This window comes from Oncorhynchus masou, chromosome 13, assembly GCF_036934945.1.
Source record: "Oncorhynchus masou masou isolate Uvic2021 chromosome 13, UVic_Omas_1.1, whole genome shotgun sequence".
In the NCBI taxonomy this organism is placed as follows: domain Eukaryota; kingdom Metazoa; phylum Chordata; class Actinopteri; order Salmoniformes; family Salmonidae; genus Oncorhynchus; species Oncorhynchus masou.
The window spans coordinates 89,149,767-89,163,592 of NC_088224.1; the positions used below are offsets into that span (position 1 = coordinate 89,149,767).

At 46.0% G+C, this 13,826-nt stretch overlaps 1 protein-coding gene across 2 annotated transcripts in view; it reads right to left on the bottom strand.

The window, feature by feature from the left end:
- Nucleotides 1–13,538, bottom strand: part of LOC135553189 (neprilysin-like) — a 57,284-nt gene extending 43,746 nt beyond the window's left edge. The window contains exons 1-2 of one of the 2 annotated variants that reach the window (XM_064985358.1): nucleotides 13,357–13,538; nucleotides 5,509–5,688 (exon numbers count right to left, since the gene is read on the bottom strand). In XM_064985358.1, the coding sequence (XP_064841430.1) occupies nucleotides 5,509–5,650 (142 nt within the window). In that variant the 5' untranslated portion in view covers nucleotides 5,651–5,688; nucleotides 13,357–13,538. Of the gene's footprint in view, nucleotides 1–5,508; nucleotides 5,689–12,879 lie in introns of both variants that reach the window. The other variant, XM_064985357.1, reaches the window with a different exon arrangement.
- Nucleotides 13,539–13,826: the final 288 nt, after the last annotated feature.

A 13,826-nucleotide genomic window follows, 5' to 3' on the forward strand; every position in this document is an offset into this window, starting at 1 on the left:
AAACAGCATAATAATTACACAGGTGCACCTTGTGCTGAGGATAATAAAATGTGCAGTTGTCACACAACGCATTGGCACAGATGCCTCAAGTTGAGGGAGTGTGCAATTGACATGCTGACTGCAGGAATGTCCACCAGAGCTGTTGCCAGAAAATGTCATGTTAATTTCTCTACCATAAACTGCCTCCAACGTCGTTTTAGAGAATTTGGCAGTACGTCCAAATCGGCCTCACAAACGCAGACCATGTGTAAACACGCCAGCTCAGGACCTCCATATCAGTACTGGGGATTATTTCGCTCTTCAATAAAGCCCTTTTGCAGGGAAAAACAAATTCTGATTGCTCCCTAGTAGGTGGACCTATGCCCTCCTCTGTGCACCCCTGCCCAGTCATGTGAAATCCGTAGATGAGGGCCTAAAATTAAGTTCAATTGACTGATTTTCTTGTGAACTGTAACACAGTAAAATCTTTGAAATTGTTGCGTTTATATTTTTGTTCAGTATAATAAATAGAAAAAAAATGTCCACATTAGAAAAATTAGCGCAATATAATAATTTTATATAGCAATGAATAACAATAACAAAAAAAGTTCATGGACAGCTACAATTTTCTTCCAGAGATGTTTAGGACAACTAAGATGGTAGCCTATGAAACTAAGATGGTAGCCTATGACACTAAGATGGTAAACTATGATTAAAAAGTAAGCTATTTCATCTAACATATCCAGGAATTGCTGATTTATATTAATGTGCAATCTCTCAAAATAGGATCTAGAATTATCCAAATTTGTTTTTTTGCTCTTCAGAGACTTTGCCGCCATCTTTGTGCATATTGGCCTGTAGGCTATATTATACACTACCTGAGGAAGTGGGAACTCAAAACAATTAGCTAGATTGCTAACTCTAAATATGATATAGTTGCTATATAGCCACGATGGCTAATTGATTAATCTACATCAGTAAAATATAGGCTTATGTCCACAAAGACTTTCCAACAATAGTCCTAGGTTAGCTACTCACTGCAAAATGGCATGCTCTGGCCCACTCTGCGGATGCATCAAAACCACACTAGGCTACAGCCTACTCCGGTTGTGAAGTGGCACTCACAGAAAGCTCTCTGTAACTACAACAACAGTTGCTTTGAAAACTGTATTTTTCCCCAGAATTGCATTTGAGCAAAGGTCATACGCTTGTTTCTTCTCATAATGCATCTCTCCCTCCTCTGTGAGCACAATGGGGAGAGGGAGTGAGAGTGGCTCACTCACACAGCAGCTGACAGTTCAACAGTGACGAGGCTGATACTTTTTTTTTTTTTTTACCTTTATTTAACCAGGCAAGTCAGTTAAGAATAAATTCTTATTTTCAATGACTGCCTGGGAATGACGGCCTGAGAACAGTGGGTTAACTGCCTGTTCAGGGGCAGAACGACAGATTTGTACCTTGTCAGCTCGGGGGTTTGAACTCGCAACCTTCCGGTTACTAGTCCAGCGCTCTAACCACTAGGCTACCCTGCCGCCCCTTTCATAGCAGGTATCATTAACGCTCCACATGCTTTTACTGGTGTTGATCAAATCATGGTTTTAAATCTACTGGAACGTTATGAAGCAAAATAACAGAAAATTCCCGACATACTTCAGTAAGAAGGTAACGTCTGTAATTTTTGGTTAATCTGAGACTTGTCAGAACCCGGCTATGGGATGCAGGGGGGAAAGTGAGAGGTCGGAGCGAGACAAATTCAAAGACAGCCTATTTCTCTGTCCTCAAGGGGAGAGAGAGACAAATAACTCGACTGTTGTTTACTACTAAACTCCACACTAGTGTTGTTTTACATTTCATAAAGCAGTTTGTGTTTCTTAAATCAGGCAAAGCTAAAAGAGCAGGCTGGTGACTGGTGGTTTCAGACGAGCCTGCCTGTCAACACTCATTGCTTGCTCACCAGCTGATGTATGCTGCATGTGCCAGGTGTGGAGCGTCTTTTCCACTGCTAGAGAACAGAACCCATCGCTGCTGCGCACACAGTGCTAATATTCTGCTTATCATTGTAGCCTATCCAGTCCAAGTGCAAATAGTCACGAGGAGGTCTGAGTCGCCAATGGTCAAGAAGGATGACCTGGCCTCAATTGGGTTGAGGTCAGGTGATTGTTCGGTAGGAGTGAGACCGCAGAGTGAAGAAAAGCAGCCAACACGTGCTTAGTATATGTGGGAACTCCTTCAAGACTGTTGGAAAATAATTCCAGGCGAAGCTGGTTGAGAGAATGCCAAGAGTGTGCAAAGCTGTCATCAAGGCAAAAGGTGGCTACTTTGAAGAATCTAAAAATAGATTTTGATTTGTTGAACACTTTCTTGGTTACTACATGATTCCATGTGTTATTTCATAGTTTTGATGTCTTCACTGTTATTAAACAATATAGAATAGTAAAAAAATAAAAACCCTTGAATAAATAGGTGTCCAAACTTTTGACTGGTACTGTATGTATGGTATGGTATGGTATGGTATGGTATGGTATGGTATGGTATGTATGTATGCATGCATGTATGCATGCATGTAATAAACAATAGACTTGTCTGTAAAAAACAGTAACCTGCACTACTATGTCGATGATACTCTTGCTATTGCCCCCACTATTGACTAGGCTCTATCTGAACTATAGTCTGCCTTCATTGTATTACAGAAAACCTTGACCTGAAATTAGCATTGAATGCAGGTAAAACTAAGTATATGTTGTTCTCTAGAGCTTTGATGATTTAAACATATGTCCTTAAGGTGTTGATCGTGTCAGTGCTTACAAATATCTGGATAGATGGAGACGCTGTCTCTTAAAAAGCATATTGACCACTGTCCGGCACCTCTACGTTTTGGACTGTTTCGCTCCGGTGTTGTGCCTGAATATAGCGCACCCTGACTTATTACAGGCTACATTTTGAGTATTCATCCCTGCGTTCTCTACTAGAAAGCTGGTTGGCCCTCTTTGATGTCACGTAGGTTGATACAGTGCTATGTTTTCATTCATAAAGCCCTTTTACATAAAGTCCCACTGTTCGTAATGTCTTTACTAAACTTGAGACATACGACTCACCACCCATGGTCTCAGGGATGGTTACCTCTGGAAATTAGTTTTGGTCTCTACCAAGTTAGGCAAATCAGCTTTTAGGTTCTCTTGCACCTTATTTGTGGAATAATCTTCAACATGTTCTTAAAATGTGATGTTCTGGTGCCTCTAGGGTCAATTCAGACAGCTGATTGAGGACCTTATTACTGATGAGTGTGATGTTTTGGTGCCTCTAGGGTCAATTCGGACAGCTGATTGAGGACCTTATTACTGATGAGTGTGATGTTTTGGTGCCTCTAGGGTCAATTCAGACAGCTGATTGAGGACCTTATTACTGAAGTTTAGGACTGTGTTTTTCTTTCTGCTTTCATTTGGTATTTATATTAATGTGTGTATGTTCTGTCATTTCTGTAGTTCAGAGCTCATCTGTAAAAGAGACCTTAGTCTCAGTATGTCTCCCTGATAAAATAAAAGGCTAAATAAATAGTAGTCAGTAGTTGAACTCTACTGAAGGAAACAGTACTGCTGGTCAGACAGTAGAACTCTACTGAAGGAAACAGTACTGCTGGTCAGACAGTAGTTGTCAGAAGTAGAACACTATGACTGCTGGGATATCTTAATCCCTCTATCTGAAAACAAGAAAGTGGTGCCTTTCAGAACCAATCATCTCTCACTATCAATCATTACTCACCAACATCACCTGTTGCACACGGTCACATTTGGAATTAGCTCAGACAGTCACGTACTGCCCATGTTAAGTTATCCATTGTCATGGATCAGTAAACACGACATCTCTGTGTCTGTAACTAAACCAGTGTGAACATTGACTTAGTTCTATTTTATTCCCAAAGCCCCATTCATAGCTCCTATCACACAGTGTTAATTGGCCTGTAAAGGACTAGGAAGGCTCCATCTCCAATGGCCATAAGCTCAACAAGCTTCACATTTAATTGAACCTTTAACTAGGCAAGTCAGTTAAGATCAAATTCTTATTTACAATGACGGTCTACCCCGGCCAAACCCTAACGACGCTGGGCCAATTGGGCGCTGCCCTATGGGACCCCCAATCACGGTCGGTTGTGATACATTGTGGAATCTAACCAGCTTCTGTACTGACGTCTCTAGCACTGGGTTTCAGTATTCAGACCATCCCTAACAACCTGTTGAAAACCCTGCACCTTAGTGGGTTTCAGTATTCAGACCACCCCTAACAACCTGTTGAAAACCCTGCACCTTAGTGGGTTTCAGTATTCAGGCCACCCCTAGCAACCTGTTGAAAACCCTGCACCTTAGTGGGTTTCAGTATTCAGGCCACTACAGGCCATCCCTATCAACCTGTTGAGAACCCTGCACCTTAGTGGGTTTCAGTATTCAGGCCACTACAGGCCATCCCTAGCAACCTGTTGAAAACCCTGCACCTTAGTGGGTTTCAGTATTCAGACCATCCCTAGCAACCTGTTAAAAACCCTGCACCTTAGTGGGTTTCAGTATTCAGGCCATCCCTAGCAACCTGTTGAAAACCCTGCACCTTAGTGGGTTTCAGTATTCAGGCCACTACAGGCCATCCCTAGCAACCTGTTGAAAACCCTGCACCTTAGTGGGTTTCAGTATTCAGGTCATCCCTAGCAACTTGTTGAAAACCCTGCACCTTAGTGGGTTTCAGTATTCAGGCCACTATAGGCTTTAATGCTCCCCTTGAGCTGACAAACTTTAAAAAGGGGGTAATCTGCAGTTTGAACAATAACAAAGCCGACTACCTGCTACAGTGTTTCGGTAAAAAGCTGTGGGACCACGTTCAAATTCATTGACAGATCTATGGATGCAAGGCCTGACCATCCATGATATCAAAGTTATAGTTTTAACCATGTTTTAAGGGAAAGGCAGATACATTTCATATGAATGCATTCAGTTGTGTCTTCTGCTTTTAACCCAACCCCTCTGAATCAGAGAGCCATAATCATCATCAACGTCATCGTTGCCTGGGGAACAGTGAGTTAACAACAGATTTTTACCTTGTCAGCTCGGGGATTTGACCCAGCAACCTTTTGGTTACAGGGCCAACGCTCTAACCAATAGGCTACCTGCCGCCCGGCTATCCAATGTTTGTTTACAACTTAAATGTTTACAAACATAGGCGCAAAACAATCTTATATTTTCTGTTCTAAATGGGGTACAACAGTTGACCTCGGCTAACAAATGTTATATTCTTCAAGAATCAAAATGAGTAACGTTAGATATCATTAATATGAAAGTTAAAATTGCAACGCATATTGCCCCTCCGAAGTCTAAAAGATTGCAACCATATGAATACTAAACAGATTTCTCTTCAATAGCACATGTGTTGAGATGGCTAAATGCTCTTTACATAATGTTTTAACTACATTTGATTTGACTGTAACTGATTAATAGATTCATTGCTTGCTTGATTGACAGTGATTGTTCTATGAGTTTCTCCACTCACCACTGTCAGTCCTCTGTGTGGCGAAGAGGACGATGAGGGCCAATATGACGATGAAGAGGAGGGAGACGATGGTGAGCAGGCCGATCTCCAGAGAGGTCCAGCGGGGCTTCTTAGCCGACTTAGGGGGGACGGTCTCCACCATGCTCAACACTCCTTCAGCTGCTGGCTGTAACGACTCACCTGAGGGGAGACAAGAAAGGTTTTAACTCTCAAATAAATCTCCTTGAAGAATATAAACCAAGTAAACATGATATCTCATAGAAAGATGTGGCAACAACTCAGCTGTAAAAGGTCAACAGCACCCCCCCCCCCCAACACCACGATAAAGGTCAACAGCCCCCCCCCCCCACGATAAAGGTCAACACCCCCCCCCCCAACACCACGATAAAGATCAACAGCCCCCCCCCCCCAACACCACGATAAAGATCAACAGCCCCCCCCCAACACCACGATAAAGGTCAACAGCCCCCCAACACCACGATAAAGGTCAACGCCCCCAGCACCACGATAAAGGTCAGCAGCCCCCAGCACCACGATAAAGGTCAGCAGCCCCCCAACACCACGATAAAGGTCAACGCCCCGAGCACCACGATAAAGGTCAGCAGCCCCCCCAACACCACGATAAAGGTCAACAGCCCTCCCCCCAACACCACGATAAAGGTCAACAGCCCCCTCCCCCACCAACACCACGATAAAGGTCAACAGCCCCCCCCCAACACCACGATAAAGGTCAACAGCCCCCCAACACCACGATAAAGGTCAACGCCCCCCCCCAGCACCACGATAAAGGTCAGCAGCCCCCCCCCCCAACACCACGATAAAGGTCAACAGCCCCCCCACACCACGATAAAGGTCAACAGCCCTCCCCCCAACACCACGATAAAGGTCAACAGCCCCCCCCCCACCAACACCACGATAAAGGTCAACAGCCCCCCAAACACCACGATAAAGGTCAACAGCCCCCCCCCCAACACCACGATAAAGGTCAACAGCTCCCCCCAACACCACGATAAAGGTCAACAGCCCCCCAACACCACGATAAAGGTCAACAGCCCCCCCCCAACACCATGATAAAGGTCAACAGCTCCCCCCAACACCACGATAAAGGTCAACAGCCCCCCAACACCACGATAAAGGTCAACAGCCCCCCCCCCCCAACACCACGATAAAGGTCAACGCCCCCAGCACCACGATAAAGGTCAACAGCCCCCCCCCAAGATGAAGATCAACCGTCCCGTCCCCACCCCAACACCCTGATTTTTATTTTAACTTGGCAAGTCAGTTGAGAACAAAATCTTATTTACAATGACGGCCTACTTATTTACAATGACGGCCTACTTATTTACAATGACGGCCTACTTATTTACAATGACGGCCTACTTATTTACAATGACGGCCTACTTATTTACAATGACGGCCTACCAAAAGGTCTCCTGGGGGGACGGGGCCTGGGATTAACAATATAAATATAGGACAAAACACACATCACAACGAGACACACAACACCACGATAAAGAGAGAATAATGGACAACCCCACCCCCCAACACCACGATAAAGAGAGAATAATGGACAACCCCACCCCCCAACACCACGATAAAGAGAGAATAATGGACAACCCCACCCCCCAACACCACGATAAAGAGAGAATAATGGACAACCCCACCCCCCAACACCACGATAAAGAGAGAATAATGGACAACCCCACCCCCAACACCACGATAAAGAGAGAATAATGGACAACCCCACCCCCCAACACCACGATAAAGAGAGAATAATGGACAACCCCACCCCCCAACACCACGATAAAGAGAGAATAATGGACAACCCCCCACCCCCAACACCACGATAAAGAGAGAATAATGGACAACCCCCCCCCCAACACCACGATAAAGAGAGAATAATGGACAACCCCACCCCCCAACACCACGATAAAAGAGAATAATGGACAACCCCACCCCCCAACACCACGATAAAGAGAGAATAATGGACAACCCCACCCCCCAACACCACGATAAAGAGAGAATAATGGACAACCCCACCCCCCAACACCACGATAAAGAGAGAATAATGGACAACCCCACCCCCAACACCACGATAAAGAGAGAATAATGGACAACCCCACCCCCAACACCACGATAAAGAGAGAATAATGGACAACCCTACCCCCCAACACCACGATAAAGAGAGAATAATGGACAACCCCACCCCCCAACACCACGATAAAGAGAGAATAATGGACAACCCCACCCCCAACACCACGATAAAGAGAGAATAATGGACAACCCCACCCCCCAACACCACGATAAAGAGAGAATAATGGACAACCCCACCCCCCAACACCACGATAAAGAGAGAATAATGGACAACCCTCCCCAACACCACGATAAAGAGAGAATAATGGACAACCCTCCCCAACACCACGATAAAGAGAGAATAATGGACAACCCTCCCCAACACCACGATTAGAGAATAATGGACAACCCTCCCCAACACCACGATAAAGAGAGAATAATGAACAACCCTCCCCAACACCACGATAAAGAGAGAATAATGAACAACCCTCCCCAACACCACGATAAAGAGAGAATAATGAACAACCCTCCCCAACACCACGATAAAGAGAGAGAAGTGGAAGGGAAAAGATGAAGAGAAAGAGATGAATAGAGGGAGAACGAGAGAGAAAAAAGAGAGATAAGTAGCTAAATTCTAAGAGAAAGACGGTAAGGGAGAGGGGGGGGGGGTCATACAGTAAGGTACAAACCTTACAAAAGCCCACAAAATGGTCCAGATGAATATACTGTATATACTACACTACCTTGTAATGTGCAGCAGAAAGAATACAAGACTCCAGAACCAGTAAAGACCAGCTCTGCCTCTCACCAGGTTATAGTTCAACTCCTCAGCAAAGACCAGCTCTGCCTCTCACCAGGTTATAGTTCAACTCCTCAGCAAAGTGCATGTAGTAAACTCTTCCTTAACAGGCAATTAATCATCGATCCCCGCTTGTCTCACACACACACACACAGGTTCAGTGACCTGAGTCTGCAGAAGGGAGGCTCCTGCTGTTAGCTGGCTGAGATGAGAGCACCCATCCAGGGGACAAAGTCTCTCTGCCTCCCTTTCAACCACATCAACACCACACACAGGTGCCTGATGTCTACTTGGAGTGCGGCTTTAGAGCGGCTGAATCCATTACTGTTCCACAACTGTAACCTGGGTCTATTAGACACCGACGCATTAGGAGGACAGAACTGGCCCTTTACAACAAGGGAGCCAAGAAGCCCAGGCACTCTGCTTGAGCTGTAACTAATTCAGACACTAACTGTGCCATCTCCTCGGGCATCATGTGAACACTTCTGCATTCATTCCTATTCCATCCTCCCAGAGGGTTCTAGTTCAATGTGAACACTTCTGCATTCATTCCTATTCCATCCTCCCAGAGGGCTCCAGTTCAATGTGAACACTTCTGCATTCATTCCTATTCCATCCTCCCAGAGGGCTCCAGTTCAATGTGAACACTTCTGCATTCATTCCTATTCCATCCTCCCAGAGGGCTCTAGTTCAATGTGAACACTTCTGCATTCATTCCTATTCCATCCTCTCAGGTTGGTTCTAGTTCAATGTGAACACTTCTGCATTCATTCCTATTCCATCCTCCCAGAGGGCTCTAGTTCAATGTGAACACTTCTGCATTCATTCCTATTCCATCCTCCCAGAGGGCTCCAGTTCAATGTGAACACTTCTGCATTCATTCCTATTCCATCCTCCCAGAGGGCTCCAGTTCAATGTGAACACTTCTGCATTCATTCCTATTCCATCCTCTCAGAGGGCTCTAGTTCAATGCGAACACTTCTGCATTCATTCCTATTCCATCCCAGTTGGCTCCAGTTCAATGTGAACACTTCTGCATTCATTCCTATTCCATCCCAGTTGGCTCCAGTTCAATGTGAACACTTCTGCATTCATTCCTATTCCATCCTCCCAGAGGGCTCCAGTTCAATGTGAACACTTCTGCATTCATTCCTATTCCATCCCAGTTGGCTCCAGTTCAATGTGAACACTTCTGCATTCATTCCTATTCCATCCTCCCAGAGGGCTCCAGTTCAATGTGAACACTTCTGCATTCATTCCTATTCCATCCCAGTTGGCTCCAGTTCAATGTGAACACTTCTGCATTCATTCCTATTCCATCCCAGTTGGCTCTAGTTCAATGTGAACACTTCTGCATTCATTCCTATTCCATCCTCTCAGGTTGGTTCTAGTTCAATGTGAACACTTCTGCATTCATTCCTATTCCATCCTCCCAGAGGGCTCCAGTTCAATGATTGACTGCCAGGAGTGGCATGTCAATGCAGTTATATATTACCTGGAAGAAATGCATTCCATAGGCTGAGAATACACAGACCAGACAGACAAATCGACAGACACTGACAGAGAAATATGGAGGGATGAGGGTCACTGGGTATTCTGAAAACAGAAGTGGTAGAGAGAGAGCGGCAAGAGGAAGCAGGGGCAGAGAGAGAGAGGCAAGAGGAAGCAGGGGCAGAGAGAGAGAGGCAAGAGGAAGCAGGGGCAGAGAGAGAGCGGCAAGAGGAAGCAGGGGCAGAGAGAGAGCGGCAAGAGGAAGCAGGGGCAGAGAGAGAGCGGCAAGAGGAAGCAGGGGCAGAGAAGAGCGGCAAGAGGAAGCAGGGGCATTCCAGAGAGAGAGGCAAGAGGAAGCAGGGGCAGAGAGAGAGCGGCAAGAGGAAGCAGGGGCAGTTCAATGTGAACACTTCTGCAGAGAGAGCGGCAAGAGGAAGCAGGGGCAGAGAGAGAGCGGCAAGAGGAAGCAGGGGCAGAGAGAGAGCGGCAAGAGGAAGCAGGGGCAGAGAGAGAGAGGCAAGAGGAAGCAGGGGCAGAGAGAGAGAGGCAAGAGGAAGCAGGGGCAGAGAGAGAGAGGCAAGAGGAAGCAGGGGCAGAGAGAGAGGCAAGAGGAAGCAGGGGCAGAGAGAGAGAGGCAAGAGGAAGCAGGGGCAGAGAGAGAGAGGCAAGAGGAAGCAGGGGCAGAGAGAGAGCGGCAAGAGGAAGCAGGGGCAGAGAGAACAGCGGCAAGAGGAAGCAGGGGCAGAGAGAGAGAGGCAAGAGGAAGCAGGGGCAGAGAGAGAGAGGCAAGAGGAAGCAGGGGCAGAGAGAGAGGCAAGAGGAAGCAGGGGCAGAGAGAGAGCGGCAAGAGGAAGCAGGGGCAGAGAGAGAGCGGCAAGAGGAAGCAGGGGCAGAGAGAGAGCGGCAAGAGGAAGCAGGGGCAGAGAGAGAGCGGCAAGAGGAAGCAGGGGCAGAGAGAGAGCGGCAAGAGGAAGCAGGGGCAGAGAGAGAGAGGCAAGAGGAAGCAGGGGCAGAGAGAGAGCGGCAAGAGGAAGCAGGGGCAGAGAGAGAGCGGCAAGAGGAAGCAGGGGCAGAGAGAGAGCGGCAAGAGGAAGCAGGGGCAGAGAGAGAGAGGCAGAGAGAGAGAGGCAGAGAAAGTAAGGAAGATCAGCGTTATGTTTGACCTACTAATCAGAGCTTACTGTTACTCTAGCCTGCATACTGCACAGCACATAAAACTGTTTCAACACACACACACACACACACACACAGAAAGGGATTACATTTGGTGACGACAGCAGCCACGTGTGCTTTCACAATGTCACACCACGAGGTGTATGTTGAGGGGGGGGGGGGGTCTCGATATGGGGGGTGCTCCATGAGTGTGTGTGTGTGAGCCATAATCCTGCCAGGCACATCAAGTCTAAGCACTAGGATAGAATGACTTCTGACATATGCAAGAGAGGTGGGAGGAAAGAGGGAGAGATGTTAGAAGAGAGGTGGCATTTAGCATGTAGGAGTGACACAGTGGGGCCTCCTGCTGGAGGAGTGACACAGTGGGGCCTCCTGCTGGAGGAGTGACACAGTGGGGCCTCCTGCTGGAGGAGTGACACAGTGGGGCCTCCTGCTGGAGGAGTGACACAGTGGGGCCTCCTGCTGGAGGAGTGACACAGTGGGGCCTCCTGCTGGAGGAGTGACACAGTGGGGCCTCCTGCTGGAGGAGTGACACAGTGGGGCCTCCTGCTGGAGGAGTGACTTGTCGGCAGTACTTTCAATAAGACTATGTCTTACACACAGAAGCATGCACGCACCACACACTGTTTCGCACACACCTCTGTGTGTGACGCGTGGGGGCTCACAGGCTGTATTTATGATTGTTGTCTGTTACTCTGATGAATTTGAAACATTGCAAAGAGACCTCACAAACCCTTTCAAAATGAAAGTCATGTTTCACTGTAACCACAAAACACACAGTAGCTTAAGCATATTCCCTGAAGTTAAGATTCCAGGAAGACATTATTTACCATCAAAATGTCCAGATGGTGAAAAGTTTCAATTACTAAAATGAATAGTTTGAATAATGGCTAAACACTATAAAACCCATGTAGTCTGAACCCAACCCCTACAGGGAATCATTTGAATAATGGCTAAACACTATAAAACCCATGTAGTCTGAACCCAACCCCTACAGGGAATCATTTGAATAATGGCTAAACACTATAAACCCATGTAGTCTGAACCCAAAACCCCCACAGGGAATCATTTGAATAATGGCTAAACACTATAAAACCCATGTAGTCTGAACCCAACCCCTACAGGGAATCATTTGAATAATGGCTAAACACTATAAAACCCATGTAGTCTGAACCCAACCCCTACAGGGAATCATTTGAATAATGGCTAAACACTATAAAACCCATGTAGTCTGAACCCAACCCCTACAGGGAATCATTTGAATAATGGCTAAACACTATAAAACCCATGTAGTCTGAACCCAACCCCTACAGGGAATCATTTGAATAATGGCTAAACACTATAAAACCCATGTAGTCTGAACCCAACCCCTACAGGGAATCATTTCAATGGAGACGAACACATGTCCATGACTTTCCTCAATACAACAATTCAAACGGTATTTTATACATAGAAATGACAGAGCTGGAATGAAAATGTTCACAAGTTATTTTTCAAGATCCATCACAAACACATTCTAGTCTGTGCGAAGCATGTCCGAAGGGGAAACGAGTCCTATTAAAACCTCTATTTGGTGAGCAAAAAAAATATGTCTACAATTACGACATCAATAAACACATGATCGTATCTGGCGAGAGACACTGAATGACCAAGAAGGGAAAGGAGCGGAATGCGCTTAGGCGACTGAGTTCATTTCCTAACTGTTGCACATCAAACAATAGTAAAGAAAACTCAGTGGGAAGACATGATCAACCGATGAATGTCACTTGTCCCACACACAAACCAAGCATCAAACACAATATTAAGAATAGATTTGGCACGTGTAACCAACTTACCAGGTATCTCTGAAAATTTTCGATCGATGATGTATATGGGCATTACATCAACCAATCAAACGTCAATCAAAGTCAAACAGATGCGCGGAGGGAATACGACCTGGATATTGATGTTGGTGAGAATGTAGGCTACCTGTTTAGATTAGTTTATTAGGATCCCCATTAGCTACTGCACGTGCAGCATCTCCTCTTCCTTTCACGCTGCCTGTCTGTAGATTTCAAGAACAATCCGTCTCGCTCTTCCCTTGCAGGCAAAGAACGTGAACACAAGCTTATCTCTTCTACCTGTTAACTCCACGAGCCTACAACACACCCAAGCCAGAGTCCAATACAGTTGTATTCATATCTATTGAACGGACGCTTCCGCGAGAAATGTAGGATAAATCAACGGAAAGTCAAATGACCGGCGAGTAAACGTGTGACCTGTCAGTGAAGTATCCCGGTGAAGTTCCCACTTAGCGGTCACCAATACGTTACCTCTCTTTACGGCAGCGTTTAGCAGTGAGCCTGTCAACGAAGCTCGTGCTGCGAGTAGATGAGGAGCGCGCCACAAGTCGCTCCTAAATAGCTGGGGCGAGCGGATTGCGCCATGAGTGAATAGGCTGCCTGAACCGCAGGTCGGTCAATCACTGATATGATGATGGTTACTCCTTCCATTATTCGTTGATCAAACTCCCCTTTCTCAAAACTTGCAAGTTGCAACGAACCTTGGTTCGGGTGTGGGAGGGCGGGCTAAAATTGTGTTATGCAATGACCTTCATTGACTCGAATTTAGTCTATATCTACAACCAAGTTTCCTATCCACAGTTTTTATGTGAATAAAGTCATAAGGTATACAAATTACAGCTGTGATGGAAACATGTAGTTTCGGTACAATTTCATAAATGGCAACAGATCATTTGTTCGTTCGACACATGGGATCTTTTTGGTTTGGTCAAATTAATTGT